Raw genomic sequence first — 17,917 nt, forward strand, 5'->3', positions numbered from 1 at the left:
ATTGGAGCACGTGGTAATTTTCCAGCGGAAGAGAGAAGCCTGTGGAGAAATAATCGGCGATAATTGTATGGTGGCTTCTCCGAATCGTCTTTCGTTTTAATTATGTGTTAAAATGTAATTTGCGCCTGTGATCGTTTTATATTCAACTCACAATTTTTCGTTTTTTTTAGCAAATGTGGCGGCGCAGAGTCAGCAAATAGAACTACATTAATAACCGTATTCCAATTTCAGACTAATTCCAGTTACGTGCGGGAGTGAACACACCGTTTGAAACTGCGAAAGTGCATGCGGCTCTTGCACGTAAACGGCATTTTAAAATGGTATTTAACAATCTTGCGTTTTTAAATAGCACGGCCCTTTGAGTGAATATCGATACGTTTCGCTCTTAACATGCATTCTTTATAATTGCTTTTAGTATGATCTAGAAAATTGATAAGAAATACGATTGATTGTAAATGAGAGAGAAGAGCGTCAACTTAAAATCACGGTTCTGTAATAATATGCGTGTTTAGTGTAGCATTCGTACTTTAAAGGAGGTATAAATTTGTTACCAGATGAACAGTTCTGCGGGGCATATTATGACCTTTAAAATTGTTCCGATCGATATGTCTGGAGCTCAGAGTATAACACAGCTGTTTGACAGCACTTAATGTTTGCCTTCTAAGTTGACCAATTTTCTTACACGGCGGATATGGAGAATTGTGGTTCAGTTGCACACGTTATCATTTCCACACTGAATGCGTCTCTGTGGGGAAATGCACGTGAGCATCAACTGTCATTCATCTACATTTCAGATCAAAGAAAACATTTTAAACTATTATGATATTTCAAGAGCTACTTAGACATAAGGTTTTTTTTGTGTGGGATGATGAGATTAATATCCCAGGACCGATTGTTCCGCCATAATGCACATAATGCCTATGTTGTGTTTTACACGGCACATGTTGTTTTATTTCATATCTAAGCAAATGTTGCAATTAACAATTACTTTCTCTAAGCCAGTGGAAGCGTCGAACAAAGCTAACTTTACCTTTCTTCCATAATCGTAACTGTTTGGAGCTTTAATGTCCTCCGAGTCAACTGCATTAAAGCGCGCCAAACTATACCCGGTCAAAGTTTGGTTGGAAAACTCACAATTAGAAACCGCTAATAGTTGTCCTCGTTCCACTACTCATGTTTTAATTCGATTTTAATGGACAGATGTAAAAGATAATGGCAAAAATTAGGGGAGTGCTCGAATAATGCCCAACTGTTTGTCGCAATCGAGGTCAAACTTTCAGAAGACTGAACCATCTCATATTTACTGTAGGGAGGGAGGGAGACGGAGACGGAGAGGGAGGGAGGGAAGGGGGAGAGAGAGAGAGAGAGAGTGCGTGCGTGTGTAAGAGAGAGAGAGAGAGAGAGAGAGAGAGAGAGAGAGAGAGTATCAGTCACAATTAGGATAGACCTTCAGTGAAACCTGTAGAAAACTGGTAACAAAAACTACTACATATTACGCCTAGCAGCAGGGAATCATGAGATCTGGCGTTCTGAGTCTTAACAACTAGCTGAATGCAAAAAAAAAAGTGATAGACGCACCAGGCTTTGTGCGAATTGTTTCGACTATCGTTCATTGGAATAAACAGGCGGTATAAACACACGAGCGAAGTTGAAAATAATGACGCTGCGTTGGCTGTGAGTGACAGAGAAAGATCTCAGTTCTGACAGCTAGATTCTTTGTTGGCACAGCAGCCAATCGTTGATTTTTACGACACAATAGTGTGGCCAAAGTTGTAGTATAAAAAGCCGTGTTGGAATATATGAGATTTACCAGTGCGCTTGGCCATATCCCAGCCCACCAGTCTCTAACACACTTTTAACTGGAGACAGAAGCGGATCCAGCAAAAGATTTGGGAACATGCAAGCATCGCAAGTGCTCATTTACCTGGCTCTCTTTGGTGCACTTGCTCGAGTAGGTGGCAGAGATGGTGCGCACGCGAATCTGACAGATATTAAAACGGAATCGCTAGAAAAAGGGCCAGATAGTGACTATAACGTGTCCGAGTGCTCAGCTTGTAGGTGGAGGAAGGAGAATAAAGCACTCAGACTGGAGTCTATCAAATCGCAGATTCTGAGCAAACTGCGCCTCAAGGAAGCACCCAACATTAGCCGGGATACAGTGAACCAACTTTTACCGAAAGCTCCTCCTCTGCAACGGCTACTTGATCAATATGATATCCAAGGGGATGATAATAATGATGCCTTATTAGAAGAGGACGATTATCATGCTACCACTGAAACTCTCATCACCATGGCCACGGAGCGTAAGTAGGCCAGTAGAATTATAAGTAACATTTCAGCAGTAAACTAACTATTTTCTGCGGACAACGGCTGATGTAATACAACATTTCAATTTGTGTACTGCCATAATGTTTACACCTTTTTTCTCAATTGATAGACTAATATCACTGGGTTTAGGTTCTTATGTGAGTTGCACTTAAAGCAAACGGCTCGACAAAGATTTTATTAGCCATGGTAATCGCGACCTCATTGTGATCTTTTCATCTGTTCTGTTTCAAAAGGCTTCCCTTTCCTTTACAATACGCACCAACATACTAAGGTTGTAACTCACTTAACGAGAAGTGTAAACTTTAAGGAAAAAAGAATCTTTATTTGTCCACGTTATAGCTGTTCAGAAGAATTCACAAACACGCTCTGTTGGAGTTTAAGCAAGGACATCGTAACTAGCAACATTTTATATTTCCTGTACACCTGAATCTTGGGAAACCATGTTTATAACCCAGGACTATAAAAGCACCATTTTTATGAGCCATCAATTCAAAACTAAATTTGCTCAATCAAGTTATATTTTAGTTGAGGAGAAATTATTATTCACTCCAGGTGACCCTATGAACCTTAGCTGAGTTAGGCCCTTGCAAACTGTCGCAGAAGCTATTGCTGGGAAACAAATGAATGTAACTAATGAGGATTACGCAAGCTTTCAAAAAGAACTTTCAATTGCGGATTTGAACAATTTATATTCTAACTTAAAGCTCTTCGGTTTTTCATCACGGTTTCCAAAATAACATTTTACGTTTCGCAATATAGTTGACTGGTTTCCTTCATTCCAAGAGAGTTGGAAAGAATGATTCTATTGTCCCACAGGCATATTAGTGTTCATTGTAGAGGAATAACTTAATAGCTACTAGCAAATGGTGTCATGACCTCAGTGTGTCATTAGGGTCATTTTAACTGCAAAGCATGTGACGGGTAACTGCAGCTGCCTGAGTGCTCTGTCAGCCTGGGTTGGATACTAAATGCTAGATCTGCAAAAATTGGACGATTGATATGCAGTCAGAAAGATAAGATTGAAACCAATTTATGGTGGAATTCTGTCTAAGTGTTTATATTGAAGAAAAATGATCAAGGGGGCATACAGATCTGCTCCCAGTAATAATTGCCATGCTGCAAATGAAAAGTGTTAATTTGCCAGTCCCCCCCCCCACACACACAATTCAGCTGCAAATAAATATTTCAGTATAAACATACATTTGCTATACATGTACTCTATTTTTAAAAGCCAGCATCGTGACAGTGGCTTTTTCCAGCGAATATATTTCCCTAAACCCGATTTACTGTTGAAATATTATGCCTGTGACCTTTTCTCCTTAAATACTCTTTCAAAAAAGAGACGGCAACCAGTGTCTTGCTCTTTCACTGCATGTAATTCGCTATGTATAGTGGATTTTTTTTTAAAAAAGTAATATTTGAAGTTAGGATTAAAGTAATCCCATTCACGTGTATTATTTAAATTGTTTTAAAGCTGAACCTAGTGTCCAAGTCGACGACAAACCGAAATGTTGTTCCTTCAAGATCAGCCCCAAAATGCAATTTAATAAAGTAGTCAAAGCCCATCTCTGGATATACCTGCGGCCAGTGAAACAAACCACAACGGTTTTTATGCAAATTCTACGACTAAAACCAGTGGGGCAGGAATGGACGAATCATACACCAATTCGCTCTTTAAAATTCGACATTAACTCTGGCACTGGCCATTGGCAAAGTATAGACTTCAAACGTGTACTACAGAACTGGCTCAAACAACCCGAATCGAACTGGGGCATCCAAATAAATGCATCTGATATCAACGGACTCGACCTGGCTGTCACCTCCCCGGGAGTGGGGGAGGAAGGATTGGTAAGCGGTATTCTATTGAACACTACATGCAGTATACAGTAATATTTGTAATATCAGTTAATAAAGTGGCCTTGCATGCCAAACGTTTATTAGTCAATATAATGAAAATTCGAATGTTCTTTTTAATTTAAAGGTACCTTAAATACTTTTGAAGTCATTGAGTTAAGGCCGGCAGGTAATACCCTGCTCCTTGATAATATTAAAAGTATCCATAGACACGTCCACGGATGAGTAAATATGATGAGTTATTTAACCCACAAGTTCACGGACTGTTGCTAGATTACAAATTTCTCTGCTTTTCGTTTGCTTTCCAAAATCGTCATACCTAAAATACTTGCATTTGATTTTCAACTTCAGCTAAATAAAATCAGATGAAGCGAACGATTAAAACTATTTTACTGATCATTCAATAAACATATCTGGCAGCTTGATTTACTTTAATCTTTGAACATAATATACACAGGGAAACGGACGTGCCAATGCCTTTCCATTTTGAATAATAAAATACAGAGTCAAAATGAAATAACTTTATTGCGAATTTACTGCAGGATATTCGAGACGATATTTTATATTTCCCTTCAAAGTGATGCCCAATATAACATGAACATGCCGTTAATTTTAATATTGCTTGTATCGACTGTAAATTACAGAAGAATATGCACGAGCAAACGTAACAACTTCCCGCGGCCTCCTTACATCCTTAATCTTATGAAATCTTGGGTAGACTCAAGTAAGCAATTAGAATTGGCTGAACTATGTTGAGAGCCTTCTTGGTTTGTGAAAAGTACTCTCTCCGCGAACTGCCCTCCCCCACCGACCCACATTCAGCAAAAAGATACCCTCTTCCTACCATCAAAAATATCACAAATGGGACACTATACGAGTTTGAGTGAGTATTTAGCAGGGTGAAAAAATACGTTTAGTCCTTTTGAATACATTTAGCTAACTGTTTTTAAAACACGTCAACTCTTGCAAAATGTTGAAGACTTCAACAATGTAAGTTTTTAATTCATCCACGTCATAGAAAGAACTTTGGTAGTACCTTGGTATCGTAATTGCCAGGGAGAAAGAAAATATTGTACTCCGTTTAGTAGTGACTTGCTATGACATGATTCGGGATCATATTAAGAACGTATTTGCCAGCGTTAACACGACGTAAACAATGTGAACTGCAGAGTTTCCAATTTTCTAGCTGCATTTGGTGGATATAATTTGGGACGGAATTTATGCGATTCACTACAATGACACAAGAAGATTGCTTTGAACAGTAAACTGTCTCACAACAAAAGGCGCGAGAAAAAGAATTAAGAGATATTAAAAGAGCATTGTGCGATTGAATGAGAATTTTCACGGGATGGTAATTTAAAGGTGTTACCTAGGATTTCATGAAAAAATATTCAAACAAAATTAAAACGATTTGTATTTCTTACGCCGTGAAGGATGTTTAATTGAGGATTGTCGTCCTCCCCCATAGCACTAACATTCAGCTGGGGTTATTAAATACCGCATTCATACTCAGAAGAAAGCTCTAAAATTTTCCCATTTATGCCCCTACATGATCTCTGGTGTCGTTTTAGAGGGGTAGAAACAGCGGTTTATGGTTCACAGGAAGAGTTTCCAATGACATCACAAACTACGACACTCCAGGAACCGAGAGACATTTATTGTCTGAACAGGAAATTGTCCAAGTGAGGGCGCTCAATTTAATTTTAAAATTACTACGGCCGCATTGAATAAGTGTTTCTCGGTAGCCGTAGGATCCGCGAAGAAAGACAAACTGGGATTTTTAAGGTTTAATGCAATGAAAACATTTCGTTTACCCTTGTTCTGCAACAGCCTGGATCAGAATTGCCTTTCGCCCAGTTACGGTTTCTGCAGACTGATTTCGTTTGTTCTGAGAGAGGACCAGGAAAATATTTCAGTTCCTTTGCATGTTTTTACAATCTTTTTAATAAAGTGACTCTTAAAATGCAACTAAAAGATAAAAAATACTCATCTTTTCACATCTTCTTCCACTCAGTGATGGTGTTCTAGGAATGATGGATCTGTGAACTATAGATTTATTTCTCACTACGTTTATAAAATCCACGAGTAAAGTAGACATGCCGTGTACTATATTTAAAAGAAGAGTCAAGTAGCCTTTTCAGAATTCAACTTGACGAACAAAAATTACCCTGAAAAGGAAGGGGGAGCTCATAGTTGCATGAAAATGTACTGATCTCTATCCCAAAGTAAAATAATGTAAATAACCAGCAGAGAACAACATTTCTTTTATAACTTTCAGAATTAATTTCAAAGTTAACTTGAATAGTATTCCGGTAGATCTCCAACTAGTTTTGGCCAGAGGTTGGCCCAAATAAGGAGGCTCCTTTTTCCTATCCTTTCCTTTTAGCCTTTATGCATTCCCACAAAATTATGGAAGACAAGAATAATGGAATCAATTTATCCATTTTTATAGCCCTTCTATATCCAAGGCGTGCTTGAAATTCGATGCTCTAATTCCCAGTTCAACGATTTTGCCAAATGCAGCAGATAATGTTGGATATCAAATAATACAATAATCAGGCTTAATTAGAAATCTCAAATTCTATTTACAATAAATCTTTCATCCTGTGTGTATGTAAAATCTTCCTAACAGTCACTAAAATGACAGTGCGCGAGAAAATGTTTGCTGCCCCGCTACTCAACAGCTGGAAAATGTCATGGGATCCCTTGCGACTGTATTTAACTTCTGCTCAATATTTTCCGATTCCTCAGCTGGCTGTTATGGATTCTGTCAGTCTCCAGGCTAGATTTTATGCTTTAACGAAAACCAGAGCATCTCTGAGGGAGAAAAGACACAAGGAATAAAATCAAAACACAATTCTGCATTTTCTTTCAGCGGTTCCTGAAACGTTCGTATATTGGAGTTTCCTTTAACTTCTTTCCTCTTTTTTTTCTGAACAGCAACCGTTTCTCGAAGTAAAGGTGACAGAAACATCAAAACGATCCAGAAGGAATCTTGGGCTTGATTGTGATGAGCACTCGACTGAATCGCGCTGCTGCCGTTATCCCCTCACAGTAGACTTTGAGGCTTTCGGCTGGGACTGGATTATAGCGCCCAAGAGATACAAAGCCAATTACTGCTCAGGACAATGCGAGTACATGTTCCTGCAAAAGTTCCCCCACACCCACCTTGTACAGCAGGCCAACCCTAGGGGTTCGGCGGGACCCTGCTGCACCCCAACGAAGATGTCGCCTATAAATATGTTATATTTTAACGGAAGAGAACAAATCATTTATGGAAAAATCCCAGCGATGGTAGTGGATCGTTGTGGCTGTTCCTGAGAACGACCAAAAAGACAGGAGGATGCGTCCCTACAACTGGACGTGCGAAATATGGTCGTGCCAACGATTTTCTGCATCACCCAGTACTGTGCAATAGGCAAAGAAGAGATTGTATTTGTGTATGCTCCCCCCACCCCCAAAGAAATGAATAACATGGGCTGAACAAGAACAGCGAGATTCCAATACACCTAATGAATTCAACGGCCCGGTCTACTATTCCACTTCAAAAGAGGAGCGAGTACACATTGCTAGCAAGGCCCCAGCATCCCACATAAAACCATCCAAATCTGAATATGCGCGAACAATTTCAATTCCAAATTTGACGAGTTAAAAGTATAGGGCATTTCCGATGTATAGAAAAAAAATGTCATTGCATGTGTTTAAAACGAGTTCAGAAGTTTTCTGACATAGACTTGACACTTCACTCCCCAGATCATCAACCAAACGGTATTCGTGTATTTGCAACAGATAAAAACGTTGTACTTCAATGTTTAACTCTCGGTTCAGATAAACAGAACATTTACATTATCAAGTCGTCTGAACTACTCTAAACTTGAATTTTATGCATTGGCATTACGGGAAAGATGGACTGTCTTTCGAAGCTAACAGAAGCACTATGTCTGTGGACAACGTTTAAGGCAAAAGACACAGGAAAACCACAAGTCTAATAAGTGTTAAGACCCTGTTTGAATTCTGCCTTGGCAACGCTACAGTTTGCACTATGGCAAGCCAATAGAGAGAACTGAATTGGTTGCTACGAAGTTGTAAAAACTGAATTTGATATGACTGCTTTGTTCGTTGAATAATATGTTCATGACATTCATTTTGTAAATGTTCTTTTTTTTTCCTTTTCATTTTTTTCCACGGTTGATACGATATAACAGGTTTATGAAGAGCAAAGTTTGATACAACTTACGTTAGGTGCTCAGTGAATAAGGGCGCTTGCTTTTGCTGTATCTCAAATAAAATACACGACAGAAGACACACGAGAGAAAGCAGTAAAAAGGAAAGGGACTTGTAGATTGTGCGGATTATGAACATAATGGAATTGCAATGGGCGCAATGGCGCGGCGATCTCATTTTCTGAAATCCAAGAAGCAATGGTTGATGGCAGAACAGAGGGGCTAATGAAGAATATGATATTGTACAGAATCAACTTTGTACATTATTCGGCTCGGGTCATTATATCGTTCACATTAAAAGTGATTATTTTATTAAATATACAACTTTAAAATTTATTATTTTGCGAACTATTTTGACTTTATTTGAAAATATACTTCCTAATACTGTATGGAAGATCAAATATATGAATAATGAGGGCGTTGTTGAATAATTGCTCTACAGTTCCAGCTCCTTCTCTTTATGGTAGAAACTCTGATTAAATTGCCTGCACATATCCCAATCTGCTGCAACGTTTCCACAAACTCAACCATCAATTGTAAATATGCATTAACATCCCCATTATAGACCTACAGCCACTTAATTCTCCAATATACAAACCCATTTTATGCACATTTTTGGAAGCCAGAAAGCGGATTTGAATCCAAGCACGTCTTTAGGGCACTGGAACAATAAAATGGTGACTGCGTCCTAGATTTATGCCAATTTTGTACCACGGCAATGACAACAGTATTAATTTACCACCAGAGGTTATCAAGTGATTAAATTGATGCTCGGTTTAATTAGTGTCCCACTTCATGTTGTGAGCCAGGCAATAAACGATTACAGTAATTACAGAGAAGCATTCAATGGCGATTATAGGCTTCGGAATTAGCAATTTAAACCATCAGACTACATAAGTACACAGATTCCAAAATATCCGTTCAGCAATGTTTACAACGCTTGCAACGTGAGCCCGTGAAGAGGGTTGCCAACTTCCAGGCATGTCTCGGTCTCGAAGAAGAGACCAAGGCAAAATCTTGATAATGGGGAAGCAAATAATATGTCATGTTTAACGCTCCCCGAATTTCTTTAATCACTTTCTCTTATTAGTTCTAAAATATTGGAGGTGGAGGAAATGATCGTTTGGACCTGGTGATGGAAAGGGATGGTTGGGTGATAAAACGCCTGGAATTTAGTCAATAAATTACCAGAATTGGCAATCTTGCTGAGATTAACTGCTAAATTGGTACGCATATTGAGAAGATTAAGCAATTTGATAGCTTTCTCTGTGCACTCAGTAATTCCCAAATATAAGGAGGAGCTGTAATAGCAACTCACTCTGAAGCAATATGTACCAACACTATCAACTCTTGCTCCGTGTAACAAAAGATTTGACAACATCGATAACGCACTGACCCACTGGCATTACCAAAGGGGGCAATGGGTCAAGGGGTTATCAGCAATTATCTACTCCTATTAGGTTAACATAAATCCCAACATTTACTGCCAATTCTGTTAATCCAAGTGATTGCAAGGCTTCAAGATGTTCACGGAATATTTCAGATATAAAAAAAACACGTGGCAAAAAGTAACGAACAAACTGCTACGATCTCATTCAGCATGTGCAGAAATAATATTTCATTTACATCCAATGGTTTTTTTTGTACGCACTGTAGCAAACCAATACGAGAATGCCAAATCCTCAGTTGTCCAATAACAAATAATTATTAAATGTTTTCCAGATTTGGAAGCATTCGTCATATTTGTCACCATAACTCCATAAGGTACTTGTCAGTTCAGAGTTAATCAAGTGGTCCCCGTGTCTTCAATACCTTTCACAAACAAAATCTAAATCTCAGCACACATTGTTCATCTTCTGCGCAAATATGATCACTTTCCAATATTATCAGCTAGTATCCCTTTTTAATGTGGATAGGTATCTACCAATGTTACATCACATAGTCGCCACTTTTACTCGCATTACTTCTTCCTTTAAAAAGATTTGCCCCTTTCGGACATGATCCTCGACTGTTCAAACAGGGTGCACAACCCTGGCAGAAATGATTCCATAACCTAAAAATAAACTTTAAGAAACGTACTCACACTTGGATAGCAGAATAATCACCCTTCGCTATTGCCGTCGTGTCAGAGGCAGCGCAGCACGCGGATATTTGTGTCAAACAGCGCACGCCCTGCACAATATGCATTTTAATCACCAAAGCGACTGCTCCCCCGGTCGGGGCAGTGAGACCTGCCGGCCCCAGCCCCCCAAACTCGGCCGCGACAGGCGGCAGCTCGCCACCTGGCAGCGTGACAGGCCTCGTGAGCGTACCGCACGGCCGCCGGCGCGCGCCTCCCCCGGTTGGTTGGCTGGGTGCTCTATGTTGTGTGCAGGTGGGGGGGGGGCGCGGTTGGGAGGTGAGAGCGCGCGAGCCCTCGGCCGCGAGTGTCCCGCGGGTTATTCCCAGATCGGAAGCAGCACGCGGAGACTCCCAGATGAGTCACTGGTGCCACGTGCTCCCAATGGGTGATGTCAAGTCTCAATGGCAGCGTCCTATCTGCTGCGTGCGGATGCTGCCCATCGACTGCGCTCACGTGGTGCTCGCAAAAGGAAAGGCATCTGAGGGCTATCAGGTTTGGCGCTTGGCATCGCTAAGTGCATTACTGCCATAATTGAAGAAGGTAAGTGAAAACGGTTGCTAAAGTTAGACATGTGGCGAGGTTGTTAAATGCATTTCTGTTCTTTTATTAGACCTTAGAGGAGAAAGTTGCTACTGACGTATATAAAGTAATCGTGAATCTTTTATTTCTGCTACCAAGAGTGCTATACTAATGTACTTTAATAAACTTTATATATCCAAGTGGGAGCTGTAAATAATGTCATCTGGTACCGAAGAAGCATGTGAAAGTTTTGGAAGGGGCACAGCATAGAGTTAGTCAAATGATTCTCGGGATGATAGATTACATAGATGGAGTGGAGAAGCGGGGTTATTCTTGGAGCAGGCTTGGCCAAGAGCAGAGTTGATGGAGGTATTTAAAACCATGACGTTTTAAAATAGACAAAGTAAAAAGAAACCATTTCCAGTGACCTAAGGACTGATAAGTGGATAGGGATTGAAGGGATTGGGAAAAAGACCAGAGGCAATAGGAAGATAAACATTCTTTGCATGAATGGTTAAAATTTGAATACATTGCCTGTTGAAGTTTTGGATATAGGTTTTTAACGGTAGCATTTGAGGGGGAGGTAGAGATACATAGAAAGTGAAAACATTGCAGAGCTATGTTAAAGAATGGAAGAGTGGTATTATTTGGATTGTTATCTGCAAAGAGTACATAGCCATGACAGACCAAATGTTTCCCTTCTGTTTGCACTATACTGTTTGGGCACTCAAGTCTGTGATTCAACAAAAAGAACATTTAGCAATGTGTGTCACGAGTTGAAGTTAATGTTGAACCTTTGAGAAGCTGATAATAAAAATAACATCTTCATGTACCTGAGCATATTGTCTTAGCAATATTGTTAATGCCTTTTTAAATTCAAATTTGACCCATTCAAATTTGAGGTGTAGAATGTGTTTTATGATAAATGTTTGCTCTGGTTTGGTTTGATTGGGTGCTCAAACCATACTCATACTTACTCTGTTTTGGAATTTGCTAAATGTTGGCATTTGTTAATTCCAGTTTCAGGTTAGGTGAAGGAAATATCTTCAATTACTTAAAGATTATAATTCCTAAAGTAGAATTCACTGCATGAAATGTATTGAGAAGATTTTTAGTAATAGACATAATTGGCTTATGCTGCAGATGTAGACAGGTAACAGAGGTAATAATTGACAGAGTATCAGATCTTTTGTAAATCAATTACCAACCACCTTTAAACTTACATCTTATTTCTCCATATTAAGTTTGTAATCTCAGCTGGCTAATTTGGCGAGGTGCCAACTGGTGGAAAGCACATTTATCCAAAGGGACACATAAAATTGGAGACCAAATAACCTTCAGCATTCTCAGATAACTTTTGGCAGCTATTTACAGAGGAGCAGTGGCAATGCCTGGAAATAGGTTATCTCTCTGCTATCTCAACTGGGGTGGACTTTACAAAATTAATTTTAATTATATTAATTGAAAGAATTTTATTCTTTCATAACACTATATATTAATCAAAGTATGTACTGCCAAAATAGCACATTTCATTTATCTGGTGTGCATTCTATTTTCTCAATGGAAAGAAAGAAACAGAATAGCTGAGGCTTCATCCTTCTAAAATCAGTTCACTCCTTCAGATTTGTATGGTCAAAAATAACAAATGGAACTTTGTGGCAGCAGCAAATAATAACATATATGACATAGCACAGTCTAGATGCGGAATAAAACTTGCACAACCACCAAAATTGTTTAAAAAAACCTAAGTTTTGAACCATGGGACATGCAGTCAGTGGCCACTTCACTAGGTACACCTGTACACCTGCTTGTTAACGCAAATACCTAGTCAGCCAATCATGTGGCAGCAACTCAGTGCCTAAAAGCATGCAGACTTGGTCAAGAGATTCGGTTGTTGTTCAGACTAAGTCACTTTGACTGTGGAATGATTGCTGGCGCCATACAGGGTTGGTTTGAGTATCTTAGAAACCGCTGATCTCCTAGGATTTTCACTCACAACAGTCTCTAGAGTTTACAAGGAATGGTCCAAAAATAAAATACATGCAGTATGCAGCAGCTCTGTGGGCAAAAAAAAAACCTTGTTAATGAGAGAGGCCAGAGGAGAATGGCCAGACTTGTTCAAGCTGATGTGAAAGCCATGGTAACTGAAATAACCATGCATTACAACAGTGGTATGCAGAAGAGCATCTCTGAATCCATAACACATTGAACCTTGAAATTGGTGGGCTACAGCAGAAGAAGATCATGAACATACACTCAGCGGTAATTCCAGTACAGGAGGCATCCAGTGAAGTGGCCACTTAATATATAGAATTGTGCAGAATGTATATATACTCAAAAGTACCTCTAGTTGTAATGAAACCAAAACAGCCAATATTTATGTTTATTCAGTTCCAGTGTGTACTAATAGATAATAAAAAAAACCATGAATATCCAGCAGTAAGTCATCATCAGTAGAAAGAAAAGCAGGTTTGACATTTTAGGTCAAAGTCCCTTTATTGTTACTGATTTAGGGTCTTCTACTGAAACATTAACTCTATTTCTCTTTCCTCAGGTGCTGTCTGGACTGCTGAATGTTTCTAGCATTTTCAGTTTTTCATTCAGGTTTCCAGCAATTGCAGTTGTGTTTTCTTTTGCACTGATAGATACATCAGTTTGTGGGAAACATGCATCTCTTGCAATGAAGCTGTGTGCACAAGCATTATGATTAAGACATGTCACAAAATTGGTGTTGAAATTTGCACTGATATTCTGCAGCATCAGCTCCTTAGATTAGGAACTGGACAATAACAATGCTTGGATTTATTGCTTGTAGTATCATTGCTTAAGTATCATTGTTAATAGCTTTAGATTTTAGTATTGACACCTCACATATGGTAACATGAAGAACTCTTGATATTTAACATTAATTTTTCAAACAACAGGTTGGGTGGGACTACAAACAGAGGTCAAAGGTGGGAAATTTAAGGGGACATTTCTTCACGGAGAGATTTGTGAGAGTGTGGAATGAGCTGCCAACACAAGTGGTGCATGAAAGCTCAATTTCAACGTTTTAGAGAAGTTTGAATAGATGCATGGATAGTAGGGATATGGAGGGCTATATGCATGTCAATGGGCTAGGCGGTTTAAATGGTCTTGGCAAGGACTAGATGGGCCAAAGGGTCTGTTTCTTTGCTGTACTTCCTTTTGACTCTATGACTTCATTATATTAGCCATTATTCCACTTTTAATTTCTTATTTATATACCTAGTCTGATGTACATCATCCAGCTAGTTCCTTCTTTGTAAGAAGCCCCTGAGTTCAACCTACTGTTGATATTTTTTTTTAACTATGTTCAGCAGTTAACTTGGTTCCCACAATAAAAAGAAACAAATTGGTCTTGGGGCCATTACATCTGACAAAACAGTGTTACCATCCACAAATAAAACTTACAACTAGTCATCCCTAATGAAACAATAGCAACAGTGCATGGAGAATTCAAGAGTTCCTGTGTTAGAGTATACTTTGCAATATAAATTGCAGATTTTCTCAGCAGATCATTCCAAGAAAGGTTAGATATTTGTCAAAATCAAGTGAATATTTTCTGTCCTTGGAGATAAATAGATAATTTCCTTGAATGGCGTTACGCTGAATGGTTTCACTTGATAATGAGAAGGTCATTCATCAAATATATCTATAGATTTCAAATCTGCTGAAAATGTACAGAATCATACAATAAAAGAGATGGTAAGCTATTTATACTGTATAAAATAATTACCTGGATGGAAGATGATCCTTGAAACATTGGAAGAATTAATATTGTTAATAAATTTATTCTTGATTTGAAATAGGATAGCTAAAACTAATACAATTCCACATTACGCTTTTACTAGCAATAACAATGCAAACAACTCATTGTTAGTCTGAAAGGAATTCAATCAATAATTTAAGTGGAAAATTTGAGAAGTTCAGACCGAGCCGTGCATTGACCACAACACTTGCCTGCTTTGTGACTACCTCTGGTTTCCATGGGAATTGATGATAGATGGAGGTTGCAATAAAATACTTACTGATGGGGTATGAGGAGGAATCAATGCCAAGATGCCACTTGGATTCAGAAATGACATATAGCAGACCATTAGATCAAGAAGAAATTCTAAAAATTATTCTTAGGATATTTTATTTTAAATAGTTAAATGTCCTATAAAGTGCAATATGCTGAACCTCATTTCAAAGATTTGTGTTTGAATGTACTCTTAAAATTTATTGTGATATGAAATAATAAATGGTTGCAAACATAGATAAAGTAGTCACATAATATTTTTAAAGCTCTTATTGTTATAATCATTTAATATTCAATAGGAAACCAATCAGTTTATTGTGTGGCATTCTTTACTGCCATTTTCAGAACAGTAACAAATTCTGATATAACTTATTCTATTGTGTTTGGACTCACTTCAACAAGGGCATTGTTCTAGGGGTCAGCCCAGCACAATGTCGACCATAGTTTTAATACATCATTAGATCAGAACTAGAAATACACCTTGGTGATAGAGGGAAAAATAAGTCAGTGTGGGATAAGATTAATATTTAAGAGCTGGTTTCATGTGTTTTTCACCTTTAGCATAGACAAGGGCTTAAAACCTGTTCAGAGTGATATAATTAATTCAAAAATAAATGCTAAATAAATAAAGTATGTTAGAAAAGAGAGCAAAGAGCAAGTTTTATTAACAATATCTTTTGAAGATGCAATAGGAAAGATGCCATGAAGCTGGAAAGAGAGCAGAAGAGATTTACAAGTACGTTGCTGGGACTCAAGGGACTGGATTATGGAGAAATATTAAGTAGGTTAAAACGTTTTTCTTGGAGCTTAGGTGAATGAAGGGTGGCCTTAAAGAGGTATTTAAAGTTATGAGGGGCATAGACAGGGTGAATGTGCACAGTGTTTTTACCAGAGTTGGAGAATCAAGAACTAGAGGGCATAGGTTTAATGTGAGAGGAGAGAGATTTAATTGGAACCTGAGGGGCAACCTTTACGCCCAGGAAGTGGTCAGTATGTAGGATGATTTGCCAGGGGAAGCCGTTGAGGCAGATACATTACATCTAAAATGTACTTCAGCATGTATATGGGTAGGAAAGTTTTAGAGCTGGGGTTCCCAACTGAGGTTCAGGGGCTCTCTGCTTAGTGGTATTAGTCATAAAAAGGTTGGGAACCCCTGTTTTAGAGGGACATGGGCCAAGTGCAGACACATGGGACTAGCTTTGTTGGGAATTTTGGCCGGCATGGGCCATTGAATTGAAGGGCCTGTTTCTATGGTGTATGCCTGTGAATGAAAGGAAGAGGGGGAATTCGGGGTAGTCAGGGGTCAGACGGCCCAGCAAAGAATCCAGTTTGAGGTTATAAATTTGGTAGAGAAGAGAAGAAACCTTCTACTCCTAGTTAAGTTTAAAAAAATAATCCAGTGCTTACTAGGACTCAGTGTTAGGCCCCCTAGATCAGAGTGATAAGAGAACAGGACTTGATGCAAAATATACCACAGGAACTGATGGTTGATAAACTGACTTTTTTTTTAAAGCATAAGGATAGGAGTCTGGAATTTCACATGACTAGGCCTGGAATTTAGTAACTGTCGAGCCACTAACTGGGTTGAAGGCAGAAACGTTACAGAAGTGGTGATCGGAGATCTTTAAAAATGCGGATCAATAGCCCAGGATGTAATAAGACGTGAGACTGCAGGCATATAGCTTCTACCTGAGAAATAATTCGATTGAGGGGGGTGTGAAGAACTGTTAACTTGAAATAGGTGGCTAAAGTATAGTGTTTTTTTTGTGGGATCAGATGCTGGCTCTGCAGTGTTTAACTTGGGAAAATCTGGGCTAATCCTTAATCAAATTAGTCACCTGACAATAGACAGAGTCTGATGGCGAAGGGGCAAAGCTGGAATGTCCCCAAGAAGCCGTTGCAGGGCCTGTGGATAGTCACGGAGGTGCTACAATTAGGTTCTGAAGAGAATACCGGGGATGGCTACGACGGGTTCCGTAATAGTGGCCTGAGAGAACAAGTTGCTGAAATTATCTCAACACAGCAGAATGAAAGTAGGACGTTAATGGATAATAGAAGAGGTCGCCTTTACAGAGAATGTCGTTGTGGCTTTTCGCCGGGTTCTTTCAGTTCCCAAAAAAGACTAAAACTTTAATGGAGAAAACGTGATTAGGCCTTCTGCAAACTGCCTGGACGATCTGAGCAATACTTGTCACCATCTCGTTAAGAAACCATTTGAGACCAGGCACTTTTGTGCTCGTTTTCCGACTTTTCTTTATCCAAGGTGAAATTGCTCTGTACTGCTACCACAAAACAAAAGGTTTCACAATGTACTGTATGTTAGTGATAATAAACTTGATTCTGATTCTACGTTTCTGTTGCTCATGAACTACATGAAAGGCAGGTGGTTAAACCATTGTCGTTGAACAATTTTAACATGCGGTTCCACCGCAATAGTGCGAAGGGGCGGGTAGCAGTGTACTTTCTTTCCCGACCGAAAACACCGTTAACTTTCTTTATGCTTCTGACGCGTACGTGTTTTTTTATAAGGCGTTAAATTGGAACAGAGGAGGCACTTTTCATTGCATTTATTTAGCAACCCAGGTCATAATAATTTGGAGAGATATTTACCTACGACATTTTCAAAATCCGACCCCGATTCTATATATTTAAGTTCTTTGACAAACCGGTCAAAGGATAAATTAAGAAATATTGAACACAACTCCACATCCGCCCCATGTGTTGTCTTCAGTGTATTCTGGAACCTGGTTAACATTAGGAGCATGTCACGTCCCAAAATATGATATTATTAGCATTAGCCTGACGACAAACCATGATATTAGTTGAAGT

The 17,917-nt window shown here is 39.0% G+C and overlaps 1 protein-coding gene across 1 annotated transcript; it reads left to right on the forward strand.

Moving 5' to 3' along the window:
• Window positions 1–1,833: 1,833 nt before the first annotated feature.
• mstnb (myostatin b) lies at window positions 1,834–7,800 on the forward strand. The gene is made up of 3 exons (XM_072259621.1): window positions 1,834–2,303; window positions 3,803–4,176; window positions 7,123–7,800. Exons 1-3 carry the CDS (start codon window positions 1,898–1,900, stop codon window positions 7,501–7,503), a joined length of 1,161 nt encoding a protein of 386 aa, XP_072115722.1. The 5' UTR covers window positions 1,834–1,897; the 3' UTR covers window positions 7,504–7,800.
• The last annotated feature ends 10,117 nt before the right edge of the window (window positions 7,801–17,917 follow it).

The sequence above is a fragment of the Mobula birostris genome, chromosome 6 (assembly GCF_030028105.1).
Source record: "Mobula birostris isolate sMobBir1 chromosome 6, sMobBir1.hap1, whole genome shotgun sequence".
Classification (NCBI taxonomy): domain Eukaryota; kingdom Metazoa; phylum Chordata; class Chondrichthyes; order Myliobatiformes; family Myliobatidae; genus Mobula; species Mobula birostris.